The 17,378-nt window shown below is 38.2% G+C and overlaps 1 protein-coding gene across 3 annotated transcripts in view; it reads left to right on the top strand.

Annotated features, from left to right (window-relative positions):
- LOC148011641 (SNARE associated Golgi protein family) overlaps positions 1 to 5,690 on the top strand; it is a 28,062-nt gene extending 22,372 nt beyond the window's left edge. The window contains exons 5-8 of one of the 3 annotated variants that reach the window (XR_015689357.1): positions 2,281 to 2,504; positions 2,715 to 3,062; positions 4,570 to 4,636; positions 4,892 to 4,951. Coding sequence is in view for 2 of the 3 variants with exons in the window: in XM_087670607.1 (XP_087526733.1) it covers positions 2,281 to 2,504; positions 4,570 to 4,636; positions 4,892 to 5,002; positions 5,111 to 5,137 (429 nt within the window). In the remaining variant the exon portion in view is untranslated. Of the gene's footprint in view, positions 1 to 2,280; positions 2,505 to 2,714; positions 3,063 to 4,569; positions 4,637 to 4,806; positions 5,003 to 5,110 lie in introns of those variants that run through there. The other 2 variants (XM_087670607.1, XM_087670608.1) reach the window with 2 other exon arrangements.
- The last annotated feature ends 11,688 nt before the right edge of the window (positions 5,691 to 17,378 follow it).

The raw sequence follows: 17,378 nt of genomic DNA, 5'->3' as shown, positions 1-17,378 counted from the left end.
TCTCCAGGTGCTCTCACCAGCGATGACCCACCCCTGTAAGGAAATTGGTGATTTCTTGTCAATGGACGTTGATGATGTCTCTAGGTGCTCTCACCAGCCAAAGACCCAAAACTCAATTCTCAATTAAACAACTATGATTCCATGGATGTGCAAGAAGACCAATCTACGTGACACTGGATCTTGCTGGAAAAACCCTATTTGGCAAAATATTTGTGAAAAATTTATCCAAAAAGCCTTGAATCTCAAGAATACAGCACAGAACTACTTTGAAACCACTCAGAAAGTCCCGAAACAGCACAATTGGTGATTTCTCGTCAACGGACGTTGATGATGTCTCCAGGTGCTCTCACCAGCCAAGACCCAAAACTCAATTCTCAATTAAACAACTATGATTCCATGGATGTGCAGGAAGACCAATCTACGTGACACTGGATCTTGCCGGAAAAACCCTATTTGGCAGAATATTTGTGAAAAAGCTATTCAAAAAGCCTTGAATCACAAGAATACAGCACAGAACTACTTTGAAACCACTCGGAAAGTCTTGAAACAGCACCATTCAGCTTAGGACAGCTCTGCCCTGACTAGAACAGTCATCACTTAGCTCCAAGAAGCCATCACACAGCTCCAAACAGCATTCCCCAGCAGTGGATAACTTCACCCAGTCTTGGAACATCCAGGATAAACCCAAGACAGCTCTGCCCTGATCAGGATCAGCTTCGCCTTCCAAGAAAATAGCATGATCAGCAGGGGAAACTCCACAATCAACAGCTGCATGTGATGGTCTGCTCTTAGTAGCCATGATCTGCCCTGATAAAGGCCTCTTGGCGAAGGAAAGCTGCATTCCAGGCCTTTCATTTCGCTTTCCGGCTATTCCCTGCATTTTATTATCTTTTTGCAAGAATTATTCAAAAAATGCTGAAATTGATCAAATTTAAGTGTGTTGCCTCGAAAGTTTGGCCCTTGCACATATTTAATAATTGAATGAAAATTTCATTAAGTTTCATGTAGATCAAATAAATTAATCCGTGCACAAACTTGCAATTCAATTACTTTTGTTAGTAATTCATAGAACCTTAATTGTGAATTGGATTAAATTAAGTACTATGTGCACAATCTTACACATTGAATAATTTTATTTTCTAATTAACATGTGCAAAAACTTAAGAGTTCCAAACATAAAACATGTCCATGTGACAGCCCCATCGTCATTTGCCTTTTTTCAGCCCAAATGTTGACAAATTGTCATAGTGTATTTTAATCTATGTATGATTATGATTTTTGTACTGAATGTACCTGACTGAGATCTAACTTCACTATGCATTCTTAATGAATTGTACCTAACGTGCTTAACTACCTTGTGGATTAGAATGCAAGTGCACATTTGAACCATGTCAAACCTGCAACAATGATGGAAACACAATCGTTAAGGATTTCTTGTTGTACTTTGGAGTTGGACTCACACTTGCCAAGCATGAGATTGCAACGACTCATTTGTTGAGTTTGCACCACATTGTACTTTGGGTATACTTGACCATGTATGCTACAAGAGTTTGGACCTATGATGCTCCATAGACACACATAGTAAAAACTCAAAATAAAGTATTTGTGACCTATCCTTTCACTACATGAGTTGTTTTAAGTTGAGATTGCACCTTGATTTATTGGCACGTTTTTGCACTGGGGATGGTGTCAAGCTACAACAACAGTGAAGAGGCAATCTTTGGATGTTGAAGAATAAATTACGTCTGCAAAAGGAGTAGTGCTTCTTTGGAGATGCTTTCTTGGTGTACTGCTAGTTGGACTCACAATGCACACTAGCCTAGCACAAGGTTGCTGCAGCCCATCACTTGAGATTTTGACATGCGAAAAAAAACCTTGTAAGACATCTAGTTGGTACACATGGCCTGCTACTCTCCAAGATAGATGTACATGAGTGTGCAATGGAAGAGGACACGACCATAGAGAGAGAAGGGAAGAGAAAGACTGCAATGAAAGGAGAAAATCTGCACTGAACTGAATGTAAGCTACCAGAAAACGGAGAAGAGTCCCTATAATTGGAGTGTGCTGAAACCACACATGAAAGCAAGGACCGATTGGTATTCTTATCTGTAATGCTCTGAAAAACAAGGAAATTTTTGCTTCATTCTGAAATTTGTACTTATTTATGGCCTTCATTTATCTATGGCCATCATGCATAGTCGTGTTAGCCTTTGGGTTGTGCTTGTGAACTCTGTATACCCAGAAGGAAATACATGTTTTGACCTTTTCTTATATGCACAGATTGCAGCAACTGCAGCATTTTTAATTGCTCGATATCTAGCTCGTGATCGAATTTTAAAGCTAGCAGAAGGAAATAAAAAGTTTTTGGCTATTGACAAAGCTATTGGTGAAAATGGCTTTCGGGTTGTGGCTCTCTTGCGTTTAAGCCCCCTACTACCATTTTCGATTGGTAACTACTTGTATGGGCTGACATCAGTGAAGCTCGTGCCATATGTTTTGGGCAGGTGAGTACATCATTATAATGCTATTTTGGGTGCTCATGTTGCACTTCATAAGTGTTGCTTTGAATCCAGAGGCAACATGCTTTAAGCTTTTTTTCTTCACTTTCTCTTTCCAATACATTTAGAAATGTAACTAACAGCTATGAATCTTTGTTCTGCAAAATTGGGAATTCTGATAAGCCTCTTTTTGTGTAAACATGAAATCCAATAAAGGAGAAGCTGAGGTCCTATGCATTTTGGGCTTCCAATTGACATGGTGCCTACTGAAGCTAACCAAAGATGAACTGGAGTTGTTAGTATAGACACTATGGAATTACTTGGTGACCAGTTTGACCAACTTTGAAGCAGTTGTTGCTGACTTAGCAGACCCGAGTACTTTAAGTAGGAGAAGAAGTGAAACAACTACTAGAGCCTCCAGTGCCTACATGCAAGGCCTTGATCTAGAAGCCTAACCAAGATGACAAGAAAGACCCATGACAAGAGGAGAATTGGTGGCAGAAGAATCAGTTAGTATCGACACCAACTGAAAACCATAGTTGCCACTAGTACCCCATATTAAAGGTTTCATACTGTACCATACTATAAGTATCATACCCTACGTATTAGCATCATAAGGTACCAAATTAATCGATATTTCTTTTCAGGTCTGATTTGCACTTTGGGATGAGTTAAATGCTTCTTATACTAATACACTTCTCTCACGGTATTATGTTGCATGAGATTTAAACTTCTTCTCTACCATTTTTTCCCAAATAAAAAAAAAGGTTTGAAGTAGCTAGGAGAGAGAGGTATTTTTATTGTACTGTACAAATCTTAAGGTACTATTTAGTACCGTATTTTATTGTACCACACCATATTCTACTTTTTCGTACTTGACAGCCATGCTAAAAAGGTATCACAGTCATGCAGATTTATGATAGATTATGAAGAAGTTTGCACAGTTTTGTTCTGATCCATACAAACTATCCATGCATACTACTAGCTTCACATGTGCATGGAAGTAACATTGGTTGCTATGCTTAACCTATGTTTTGCTGTCCAAATGGTCGCCCGTGCCATTAACGTTGCCTAGGTTACAAAGAGGTCTATGATGCATAATGAAGCCTCATTGAAAACCCCCAACTTATGAAACGACATCATGATTCAATCAAATACCACTACTTGACAGAAAGTAAACCTCCTCAGGCTCTAGGAAAGTCAATGGATTGAAGAATACTCTGCTCTGATAAATGCTTTCCATGTAAGGTCTCTAGACTAATGAGTATTAAAGCACTCTTTCTGAATCAGCAGTGTCTGTAATTATGAGGGTCAACCTTGTATGCTCCCCTTCAACTCACCTAGAAACAATCCCCTGTGGTACCTATTCACTCACTAAATCTATCAATTGGAGTGTGGACAAGGCTGCTCTTAAGCAAAAAAATAACAGCAAGCTTCCCTTTCTTACCCCCACATCACAAGGGTATTTTTTTTGTCCTCTATTCATCTTCAGAAAACAGACTTCAATTCAATCTAGGTGTCTTTGACATATTTGAAGTTATCCGTAAGACCATCATGGTGCGAGGACATAGAGCCAAAAAGATCTACATTTCCTCCAAATAGGCACTTGTGATCCCTGGGCCATTCTGAACAAGCAGCAGTCCCAAATTGATCCTCACTTGTGTAATCTTCTTGGAACAATGAATATTCTGTTTAACCAACCTTGTTTGCTATCTCTGTATGGCATTAAACAAGGGCCAAAGCCCTTCTTTTGTGCATATATGCTAGATTAGAAACCAGTGCATAGCAAAAACTCAGCTACAACTGAGTTAAAGATTATGGGTAAATGGTTCAGGGGTACAGCTTCTGTGACAGAACTGAGAGGTAATGGTAATGACAATTCGCAGGTGAGAAATACTGGAGGGTAAGAACTGGGAGCAGTATTGAATTGGATTCTTTTTAGGCTAGTGTTAAGATTTTTTTCAGACTGTGAGTTGTCTTTTTCTGTCATTTATTCATCTATGTTGGAGATTGAAATTGCCATCTTGTAAAGCTGCATGATTGATGTTTTCTTGTCTGGTTGTATTTGCAGCTGGTTGGGGATGCTTCCTGGGACGTGGGCATATGTCAGTGCCGGTGCTGTTGGAAGAGCTATCATTGTAATTTTCAAACCACTAGTACTTTTGGAAATATGATACTAGCCGTTAATCAGTGCTGGGCTTGTTTGTAATAACTCCAAGCTGGATTGATTTGGCTACACTATCTTCTTTTGTGAACTAAAGAATTTTGGTTGTGCTTTAGTTACTTACATCTCCATTCCATCTTTCAGCAAGTAATCTGCTGCTCTTAATTTGACGCAACATGCGACTAGAAGTGGGAGGTAGTGTTTCTGAACCTTGTTCCCTCTGGTGCAGCAATCAGAAGCTGAAGGTGTGCTATCGGGAGGGCCTGAGCAAGCCTGGACTTTGGGTCTTGGTCTTGTAGTAACAGTTTTTGCTGCTACTTATGTTACTCGCCTGGCCAAAGTAAGTGCTGTTGCTCTCTTTTGGAAGCTGTCATCCTTGTAAGCTAGGGTCAGTTTATGCTCTCATCCATGAAGTTCTACTCAAATTTCCTTCTTATGTGAATGACAGGATGCAGTCAAGGACATTGATGAGTAGAAGTGTGGCATTGAGCCACCAGAATGGGGTGCCATAAATCAATGCTTATGCTGCTATGGAATGAAGTGATTGCTTTCAGCAATCAAAAGTACTGGTAGATCGTCTATAAAATAACAATCAGAGAAGCTAAAATAGCTCTCGCATGATGGTGTCAATTCTTTTCGAGCTTTGCCATTGAGTGGTCTCACATATTGGTACTGTGGAAATGTGCTTGGTCTCTTTTGGGTACCATTTGGGATGCAGGGAGACTTCTCTCTGCATGGTATGCTCCCATTACTGGAAATGACATCTTATGAGGCTGTGCTGTAGAAGCACTTGCTTTCGTAGACTAATTAAGCCTGCCAAGAAGGTAATGCTGTAGATCAATTCATTAACACTCTCGACTCTAACATGTCACTGCTTCTAAGCAAGCTGTAATGGGATCATGTTGGGTTGGTGTGCCAAGGAAATTTGTGATGTATTCAATTGTCCATGGATCATACAAAAAACTGTAGTAAAATAGTGCATGATTAAGTAGCCTTGAGATGGATCATGTGTCCTAAGTTTTTCCAAAGCAGAATCTTGTAATTGATATTCAAATCCTGTCATCATAGCGAGCTAAAATAGTCTATTTGAAAGTCTCTGCAACAAATGGATCATGTGTCCGAAGTTTTTCCAAAGCAGAATCTTGTAGTTGATATTCAAATACTGTCATCATAGTGAGCTAAAATAGTCTATTTGAAAGTCTCTGCAACAAATGCTAGCAAGTCCTAAGACTAGAGGCTACACAACAGTGCTTATGTATCCAGATCTATTGGATGAATGTGGTGGGAGAGTAGTAGGAACATGTCTTTGGGGGGATCAGCTCTTTTTTTGTAATGATGCTAGTGCAGAGTTGCAATGTATGCCTACTGTAAGACTGCTTTTGTGTTCTAACATATTCTGGCGCATAAATTTGTATATGTTTTGACGTACAGTCCAGACTGTTGATGCAGTTACCACTTAAGCTTTTCTGTGAAGTTTGGGCACCTTCATATCTTGTTAGAAGGCCACAAGCTTTCTGGTTGGCAGTTTTTGTTGTGGACTGAAAAATCCTAGTTTATGGTGGGAACACTGTAGTTGATGTTACACTTATTGTATTCCTCCTTAGTTAAAATGGGCACTTTTTACCTTTTAGCTGGAGAAGGGTTTTTTCCTGTGTGAACACTTGTCAATGGGTGTGGTAATTAGTACCTTGGGGGATTGTACTTTCATATCATTCTCACATAGTGGATGTGACCTTCCAGCATTCTCTTCTCTCTTGCTGTTTAGTTGTTCACTGTGAGCATGTGTGTATGTGTTGTTGAATCCTAATCTAATAGTGGTTTGAGAGTCATAACTCTTAGCCGTCGCTGTCATTGCTTGACTTGCCGTTGAGCCTAATGCTTGGTTCTCCTCCTTGTTGACAATCCTTGAAACTGCCTACATTGATGAGCTTGTTCTCATGCTCTTGCATGCTAGCAGGTTGTGTAAGCTCCACCAAGTCAAACTAGTTTGCGTGCGACAACCACCACTCGACCTACAGCATGACACATGCGGCAACCTTATCTTGCATGCAATGTTTATTTTTGCAAGTTCCCTAGGTTTTTTCCATTGAAGGGCTAGTGAACAAGTGTCTTTCTTGTGGAAGGGCTTTTTCAAAATTTTGACCTTCGATAGATATGTATTCTAAAATTTGCATTTCTAGCTAATAGAATAGTATTTGAGAAAAAAATAAATAACTATGATATTTATATAAGCCATCTTGTTGATTTTTCGTGTCCATTAATTTAGAAAAATCTAATATCGACATGATATGATGATAGAATATTTAAAACTTAGTACAACATATGGGTAATTAAGCATTTGAAAAATTATAATGTTGTCACCAAACATAAAATTGCAATGCCAGGATGAGGCTAAAGCTCCATCAATTAAGATAGTTTAGAAAGGTAACAAAATAGCTCTACAATCATCCATAGTCTCAAATGAAATAACAATACAATCAAAGTACACCATTACTTATACTTTCTTATATCAACTCTCTTGCTACCACATTAACATTGCGATGAGCTTTTAATCCATCACACGTTGCATAGATGGTATCCTAATCAACATCTGTAATGTCCTTAGCACCATTGTATGAAAGGAACATGAGTTGATTCAAGATCTCAAGTGACAATCTATTGCGATCATTGGACTTGATATGGTTCATTTTGGAGAAACCTCTCTCACAATCAACTGTGCTTGCAACAGTGACCAAGCATGCATGCCATAACTACCCTTCCATAGCAAGGTTTGTAAAATCATGCCCTTCTCTAGGAAGGGCAAATTTTTTTAAATGGCTTCGCTAACAAGGTTTTAAAAATATTTGCCTTCTCTTGAAGGTCAAAATGCCTCTAGAAGGGCTCTACAACCCTTTTAAAAAAAACCCCGCTTGCATATTCCGTGAAGTTGCGCAGATAGGTTTAGCTTGTCTTAATAACATATGACATGCCTTTTGGCGTGGTGTTACAGATGTCGTTTGCTTGATACCTCATGTGTAACCTATTTGCCCATCACGTACATAGCTTGATAGTTTCATTATGCATGCCAATAGCTAGTGTATCCCTCGTTTAGTTAATCGACAATCATTTTTGACTAGTGTATGTGTTTGTGATATCTACCCGATATAATATGATCAAAATACTATTATCCTAAAATCTTAATCAACATTAATCTCTTAACACATCATTGTTCACACGTAGTTCCTTCACAAGCACAAAATTTGGGGTTCTTTGTAGCATGCTTCAAATTTCACTAATTTTTTTTAAAAAAAGGAACTTTTGCTTGGAAATTTTAAAATGTATGAAAATTTTCGAGATTTTTTGCTTTGGTGCTTAAAATTGCCCAAATTTGTGTTAAAAATTTAAGGCTTTTCACATTCAAGTTTAAATTTCACAAAATTTTAGAAAAAATAAATTTGGGGCTTTTTGTGAAATTTGTCCAAATCCATCAACATTGAGGCTAATTATACCTACATTGACATTTGCAAGCAATGGAGTCTTTTTAGATGTAAATTCTTTCTCACCACCATCAATTCTATGAAAAATTGTAAGTTTTTCGGTTTTTTCTTTGCTTTATATTTGTGTTGTCTCATGCATTTGTACTTTGGACAGTGATTGGTTACAAATACTTAGCAATTTGTAGGAAGAAATGATAATATGTTTGGATTCTTTGATAAATTGGATGGCACTAATTATTCCATGTAGGCATATATGATGAAGCATATTTTAGTTGGCAAGTACCTTTGGGGTTATATATATGGTTAAGAGGTTAAGCCTGTAAGCTTGGCGATAGAGAATGCTGCAAGTCCATTTAGCTCATCTATTATTACCAGTGCATGTACTCCAATTCTTGTTGCGCCTCCCATTGCAGATCAGTTGAGATAGAATAAGCATTATGCCCAAGCTCATGCTTTGATTATAGTCTTGTTCAAAAGATAGGTTATCCCACATATTCGATCGTGCATAATGACTAAGGATGCTTGGGATAAGCTTGCTTTGTTGTATCATGTGTGCAACGAGGCTTTTGTAGCCTATTTGTGCAAAGAGCTTGAGATAAAATACATGACACAGGTTGATTGAGTGGATGTATACATTACATGTGTCAAGGACATAATGGAGTAGGCAAATATCAATGAAATAATTCTCGATGTATCTCTTGTATCTATAGTCTTGGTTGGCCAACTTAATACTTATCAGAGTTTTGCCACTATACTTCGCTCACTTGCAAAAGGAAATGATGAGGTATACACATTTGATATGTTAGTGTCACTCTTATTGTAAGAAGAGTAATCATTGGTGAATCTATAAGTATGAACAATCAAGCATTTGTAGCCAGCCATAGGAACAAAGGGAAGTCATGGGAGCCATCAAACTCAAAGTGTAAAGGCAAATCAACATCTTTTATGAATTCTTCAAGTACCAAGGATGAGGGTGCTAAGAAAAAGGGAGATGATCAGAAAAAAGAGAAAAGATATTGAAGAATGTAGAAAGATGATGACAAGTGAAAAGAGGGAACGACTCAGCAAGTGCAAAGGATGCAACATCACATTTAGCAAGTTTGGACATTGGTCAGTCTTATGCTTTTGTTGTACATTCTCTATAGTATGATCCTTCTTCACATGTGCATGGTTTATCAATGGTTGAAAATAGTAGCACATGGTATTTTGACAAGAGAGCTTCCTAAAACATAACATCCTTTTGTGACTTGTTTACAATAAATGCAAAATGTACAAAAGGGGGATCAATTGTATATGTAAATAATGCTTCATATACAATTCAAGACATTGGATAGATTCCCATTATTGCAATAGATGGGAAAACTATCATGCTTGAAAAGGTCTTGTACGTGCTTGCATAAAGAAAAAATTGCTTTCAGTTTCAGCCTTGCTGCTAGTTTTGTGGTTAAACTCTACATGGATTGATGCAGTTTCTAATGATGGGGATAATCTCATTGTCATTGGTACATTGTACAATGGCCTTTATCAGCTTGATTTATATGAGAGGAGAGCATCCGAGGATGCATTACAGGTTGATGCCACCATTGTGGATGACACTGAGTTATGGCATGCTTGGTTTGGGCATCTTAATTATGGCACTTTGCTTTGCATGAGAAGTAAAAATATGGTGCTTGATCTCCCTCCATTTTGAAAGTATATTCTTATAATGTATATGAGATTTGTGTACTTGGTGGAATGCATCATGCTTTGTTTCCCAAAGGTGGATCTATGCGTATTGATAAAAAATTATAGTTTGTGCATAGTGATGTTTGTGGACCCATGCGTGTCAAATCCATTAAAGGATAATTGTACTTGTTATCTTCATTGATGACATGACATGCCATTGTTGGGCATATGCTTTGAGGCACAAATCAAAAGTGTTTGCATGCTTTAAAACCTTCTTAGTCTCGGTTGAAAATGGCAGTGGTGGATGTAAGGTGATTACACTTTGTACAGATTAGAGAGGCAATATATGTCATGAGAGTTTAATTCTTTTTTGGCTAAAAGGGCATTACACATCAATGTACTATGCCTTAGACTTCTCAATAAAATGATGTGGTTGAAAGAGAAAAAATCACTTTGATGAAACTAGCATATTGTATGCTTTCACACAATAAGCTATCCCCAAAGTATTGGCTTGATGCTATTATGTGTGTAGTGTATGTGGTGAATTGTAGCCCCATTGAATGTTTGCCTTATGAGGCTTAGAATGGTCAGAAACTAGTGATGTCACATATGTGTCTTCGGTTGTTTAGCATATGCTTTGGTGCTACAGCCATGAAGACATAAATTGCAAGATAAGGTTTTCAAATGAATTTTTATTGGTTACAATGCATAAAGCAAAGGGTAATGATTGTATCAACTCTCCACGAACAAATTTTTTGTCAGTAGTGGTATTCATTGAACATGTTGGTCAACCTTTCATGGACTACAAAAATCAGCCTAGTATGGGGCCTATGGACATGTTTGATATTTGTTGCCATTGTTTTAGTAAAGTGCACATGTTTTTAGTCAATTTCAACAATTTATTGAGGATTTACAACAACAAAATATGTAGCAAACACATGTTGAACAACAACATGATTTTTTCAGCCCATTGATTAAGAAATTGTTGATGATGAAGTGACCAATGATGGGGATGATATTCGAGAAGCTAAAACAATTTCTAGATGGCAGTTAGATACATTATGGGAAACAAACAATCTGTTTCACTTCCCAAAAGGACTAGAGTAGCTAGTCACCATGCATAGGGTGACTTGGTTGCATAGGCACTTGTAGGTAGTGTATGCAATGAGGAACCTATCTCTTCACATGATGCTTTACAAGATGAGCATTGGATGGTGGCTATGTAGTCAGAAAGTTTTGTGGCTTGTTCTCAAGCGTACTATAGACACAAAGTGGGATTACAAATTAAAGTGCAGATTTGATGGCAATATTGATTGCTACAAGGTGCGTCTTTTTACCAAAGGGTATGCCCAATAACATGAGATTGACCATGATGAGATGTTTGCACCTATTTTACATATGACCACAATTCATAGTGTCATTGCTTTGGCTGCCCCTTTTGATTAACGTGTGCATTAGTTGGATGTGAAGATTGCTTTTCTAGAATGGTGATCTTCATGAGAAGGTTTATGTTAACATAACCTTCAGGCTTTGTTCAAAATGGCTCAGAGAGTAAAGAATGCCGGTTGTATAAGGCCCTCTATGCTTTGAAATAGGTACCTAGGGCATGGGTATGGTATGAAAAGATACGTGTATATTTGATTATATAAGGCCCTCTATGGTTTGAAATGGCTTAGAGAGTAAAGAATGCCGATTGTATAAGGCCCTCTATGGTTTGAAATAGGCACCTAGGGCATGGGTATGGTATGAAAAGATACATGTATATTTGATTGCTTTTGACTTCACTAATTCACATATTGAAAGCACACTTTATGTCCGCAAAGATGGGGATAAGCTCTTGATTTTCATTCTTTATATGGATTATATGCTGTTGATTGGACCTCATGAAATACACATTAGGAAAAAAATGAACTCACAAATGGACCTTTTAGCCCCCCCCTCTCCTCCCTAAAACAAGGAAAAGAGGAGAGAAGAATAGTAAAATAATCCTCTTCTCTCTCCACTTTTGCAATCTCATTTTTGCCTTTTTTATATTATCTACAAAGATATACTTAGATTTTTTCTCTCACCTCATTTAATAAGTTTTTTTCAACTAAATTTTATATTAAAAAAGGAATTATTTACGGGAATGTGGTGCTTCGTTTTCAATGCAAATGATTAGTAGATACAAGGTAATTTATTTTTTAATCGAGAACAAGGAAAATGAAATTTCGAAAGTTCATTTTAAGATATTTTGGGGATTTTTTATATTCTAGCTTTTGGTTTTAAAAAAAACCATCTGGTCAAATTTTGTGTTTTTTGGAGATGTTTTTGGAGGTAAAATAGAAATATCTAAAATACAAAAAGTCTTGGATATCCCTACCCTCTAAGCTATTTCCCCCCACATCTATACTCTCTCATGGCTCTATTGTGACCTCTTCTTTGTGTTTATGCAACCTTCATTAACAGAGTGGATTACTTACACCCTCCTTTCCCTTGGCACCTTTGTCTGCCTCTCTGTGCATCTCCACTCTACCCCCTATGACAACCAAGTAGGCTCCCCGTTTCTATTAATAGTAAAATGAATATAGGAAAGGAGCTGCATATTGAGGTAGAGATTGAATATGCCCCATTTACAACTTGCCAAGCAACCATAAAAAATTACCACGATGTGATTGCTACACATCAACTTCATATACAATAGCTAATAGGACAAGTGGTATAGTTGAATGACACTATAATTCAACAAAACGATCAAATTATTTCAATGCAGGACACTATCCATGACATTGGTATCTCATATGAGGAGGCAAAGGCACAGTTGGATGACTTGAGAAAGATCAAGAGCAAGCTAACATAGGAGCACAAACGAAAGAAGAAGCCAATCAATGAGTTAATTGTCAATACTAGCAGCCAGTGGAAGTGACGTATCAAAGCATGTAAGGTAGCTCAGAAAGAGAACCTAGGTGAGGGTGAGGTTGGATCATGTATTAGTAGATTGCTGAAGGAAAGTACATTGAAAAACGCTTTGAGCAATCCTAAGTTTAAGACTGTGAAGGAAAAGGTGATTGAGTGAACATTAAAAGATGTGTCAAATGAGTTCTCAGAAGTGGATGCACAATCTAATTGTGATAGGGCCGGTATTAGCACAACGACTTACTCAAAGATATTCAAAGGTGTGAAGGCTGGGTTTGGTCGTGTGCTGAAGAGAAATAGAATCGTGCATCTTCCTCAACCTTCAAAGTTAATAGAGGCCTAATGGCAACTTAATACAAAGGTTTTGGAGTTAATAGGAGATCCCATGCATGTTCAATGCATGGAAACACTAAAGGTTGGGACAAAAAATGCATATGAGGTGAAGTTCACCGAACTCAACAATTACTATTTAGATTTATACAAGGTGCAGTCAGCAATGGTAATATACTACAATATGTCTGTTGAGGAATGTAATGGTAAATTGCAGTTTGTTATAAAATTAGACGAAAGTGAGGTTGTCAAAAGGAGTAAAGATTAAAAGAGTTAGTGTAACTCTGATGAATAGAGCTTTACAATTCGACAAGAACAACCCAAGGAACTTTAGTGTTCAAACTGAGCGCCATGTGTGATGGCTCACTGCATTTGAAGTTCCTAAGGAAACATTTGAGGTGCTGCAGTTGTTCTTTATGCACACAAGCATTCAAAGCATCATCGATCGTCAGGAACATGGTGAGATGCTCTCGGTTGAAGGGTATGTTTAATACTTGGTTGAATGGCATCTTGCAGGAGACTTGAAAACTTTAAAATGCATGTGTGGAATCTCCAATGGTGCAAATACAAAGAATCCATGCCTATATTGCTTGACAGAGAGGGTGGAAGGAAAGGACAAAAATAAGAATTGGCAAAGGGTGACAAGTGCTACACTGACGCGCAATAGAGAAGATCCCACTTGGAAGCCCATCTTCAACATTCCATTGGATCGTGTTCACACTTATTCATTGCATGCTTTTGTCATGGAGAAACTTGTATATGAATACATTTTCTTTGCTTATAGGATGCAACCAGAAAAAGAAGCCATTCAACTTGTAGGAACATGGAGCAAGTGCTATCAAAAATTGGGCTACACAAGCATCAAGTGATGATTGAAAAAGATGAGAAGAGATCAGGAAAATCTGGTAACTTGCCAAAAAAGCCTTGCTTTGGAGGAGCAAAGGCTAGAAAGTTTCTCTCAGCACCCATCAATGAGGAAGGGAATGTCATGGTTCATAGGCCGTAGGACTACGATGGGTGGAAAAAGTTACATCTTGCAGTTCTTGATCAAAGTAATGGAGGAAAAACAAGATTGGCCAAAGCTAAGGTTTGGATAAGTCTTAACAAATTGGCTCCCTTACTTCGCAAGATGGTGTTTAACAATGAAGATAAGCAAGAATTTATCAATGCTGTGCATAGCTTCGAAACACCAATGAAGATAAGCAAGAATTTATCAATGCCATGCATAGCTTCTATGAAAATATGGTGGAAGCATGGGGCAAAATCTCTATCACATATTATATGGTATGTACTGCGTTAATATATTAAAATTGTATGAATTGTATAAACTATTGAGCATAGTTTTACTCATGTCTTATATGTGTCTTTGTAGTATATCATTGAGGCACATGGGCCATACTTTGCAGAAAAGGGAAGCATCGAAATTTGGTCCACATATAAGGGATGGAAAATTCACATTGGATAGCGCGTGGTGCATACCAAAGAAAAACTGATCATGGTGGAGGGGTAAATGGTAGCAATCCAATGATCCAATTGCTATCTTGGTGTTATAGGATTATAGTAGCGGATGAAGCTAAACTCTCGCAAAAGAGAGCAAATAAAAGTGCTGATGAATCAGCTTCTGCAGACATGATGGAATCACATCGTGTCACTAAAAGAGTGCGTTATGAAGCCTTAAGTGCCAAAGAAAACCATGCAAAGTGGCTAGAAACAAGGCTTCGACAAGGTAGCAAATGGGTTCGAAGAGAGCTAAGATAGTAAGATGAACAATGTGTTCAGTGTGAATACAATTCGTAGTTCAAGAGAGAAAGAGAGAGTGTGCATCTATGTGAATGAGTCTTACAATTTAGGGTTATATAAAAGAGGGTTTCACTTTCTATCTTATTCATTGAGTTCTCACATCTCTTGTGCAGGAAAGATGGCTAGGTCTAAGGTAGTTGCCAATAAGCTTTCGCTCAGAGACCCATATCATGTTCAGCCCCTTGGAGCATCTACTAGCTCAGATGCACCCCCTTCTCAACCTAACCCGCCTTCCTCAAGCCGCCCTTATAAGGGTCCTCCTCAGCATCCCCACAAGAAACACAAGTAGAAGCCAAGTACAGTGGCATTGAGAGAAATTAGGAGGTATCAACGCTCTTTTGATCTAATCATTCCGAAGGCGAGCTTCTTGAGACTTGTTCGCGAGATTGTGCAAGACCTCTACTGCACAGAAAGCTGGAGGTGGTTTTTGCACAAGGTCAGGATAGACCTAATTGCTTTACAAAAGAATGTCTTCATGCTCTACAATGTGCTGCAGAGGCCTTTTTAGTTGACTTGATGACTGATGCTCAGCGTTGTGCAATACATGCGAAGCGCATCACTATAACTCCCTAGGACTTCCAACTTGTAAGAAATCTTCAAGCAGTGGAGGATGCATTCGTTCCAATGGAATGAACACAGTTTGTAATGTTATCTTTTTTGGCACAGTGTTATCCTTGTGCATTGAACATATGACTATGTCCCAGTGCAAAACTATTGTATGCACCCTTAAAATATGAATTAAAATTTTATGCTTGTCATTTGCTCTCAACTTTGACTGTGCATCTTCGCTGAATTTTCAATTCTTCCTTACAATTTTTGTTAGCACTGTCAATTTCAATAGGAATAACATGCAAAAATTTGCCATTTCTTGTTGCAGACTTTACTCTTGATGCCTCTGTATAGTCTATGTGGTGCGAAGTTTCTAAGGGCCAGTAGTCGCGATGTTGATTTCTCAATTATCAATCCATCCATAATTTTGGTGTGGGATAATTTTTAAAATACTAAACTATATCGGAATGCGACGAAACTTCACACATGCACTCGTTGTGCTAGAAAAGTGGCTCTAGACGCTAGACTTTAGACCAAGGGTTTACATGCATTTTTTTTTTAAAAAAAAGGCTCTTGGCCACCTAACGAGTGCGCGTGTGAAGTTTCGTCACATTTTGATAAAAGGTTATGGATTTACGATCACACGATGGACAGTGCGTATGAAGCTACATTAACCCAATTTTCGGGTTTAAATGGGTTAAAAGTTCATTCTTCTTCTCATTTTCACATCTTACTTTCTTTGTTTCCTCCATTTTCACATCCCCAACCTCTGTCTCTTCTCCGTCTTGCCCTCCTCGAGCTTGCATGGTACACACCACGCAAGCATGTTGCCATTTTGGCTCCGGGAAGACCTCATGCCAAAGCCCCCCACCTAGAGCACAAGGTGGAGCCTCCTCTAGTGCAGCAACAGGTGATCCCCATAGAGCACAAGGACCATGAGAGAAGAAGAGGAGATGAAAACCGGGCACACTGTTGCCCTTTGAGAGATAAGGAGAATCCAATGCGGATACGAGGTTCTCATCCCGAAAAGTTCTTTTTATAAGGTTGTTTGGGAAGTCATGCAAGACTTGGATATGAAAGGGATGGGAAGATTTTGGGCACGAGTGCGGAATGGCCCACTAGCAGGAAGGTGGACTGCTGCAGTTACGGAGGCCCTACAAACATCTGCAAAGGGGTTTTTCATCGACTTGTTCGATGATACGCAGCTTGCGGCCATTCATGCAAAGCGTTTCACAATCATAGATAAAGACATAAACTTTATCATTCGGCTTCGATACGGCAAGGGGACTCCGCCATAGTTTACTAGATTAATGATACAAGGTTTGTAATGAGTGTTATAGCACCATAACATCTTGGAAGGCCAAAAAATTTTGTATACTTTGCTACATTGGAATATTTATTTATATATATATAATATCTCATGTGATGTGTACAGAATTCAAATAATTGAGTAAAGTTGTTTTGTTTTGTTTCTTGAAACACATGACTCTTAATTTTTATTTAATGTACGAACACATCGAAAGTAGTAATATGTACGGATACAAGTTACGTTATTTCTTATGCACAATTGCAAGTGCAGTACTATGCGTTGAATTATGTTAATGTATGCGGATTCGTCATTCACATACCACACATTATTGTCACACTTACACAATTGCAAGTGCAGTACTACGTGTTGAATTATGTTAATGTATGCGAATGCATCATTCACGTACTACACATTATTGTCACACTTATATGAACCACACATTTATTTAATAAATATTTATTTATAGGGATAAAGTAAAGTATCTTATATTCATCAAGAATAATACATGTGATGGCTACTAGTGATGGTAGATACAAAAAGCCGATAGCCAACAAGAACTCTCAATTGTTCCTTGGATTTTTCATCGGTGGAGAGGAGGGGCCAACTTTCGATGAAAATATAAGTTCCTTCTTTGCTTAAAAAATGATGTACTCCCCCTTCAACTCTTTCTCCAAGAGAAGCGGATCTGACAC

The sequence above is a fragment of the Lygodium microphyllum genome, chromosome 28, assembly GCF_053477565.2.
Source record: "Lygodium microphyllum isolate KBCC chromosome 28, Lygodium_microphyllum_v1.1.10, whole genome shotgun sequence".
NCBI classification, from domain to species: Eukaryota; Viridiplantae; Streptophyta; class Polypodiopsida; order Schizaeales; family Lygodiaceae; genus Lygodium; species Lygodium microphyllum.
The sequence above is the reverse complement of the archived record's forward strand: the minus strand, read 5'-3'. Positions and strand labels throughout refer to the sequence as shown.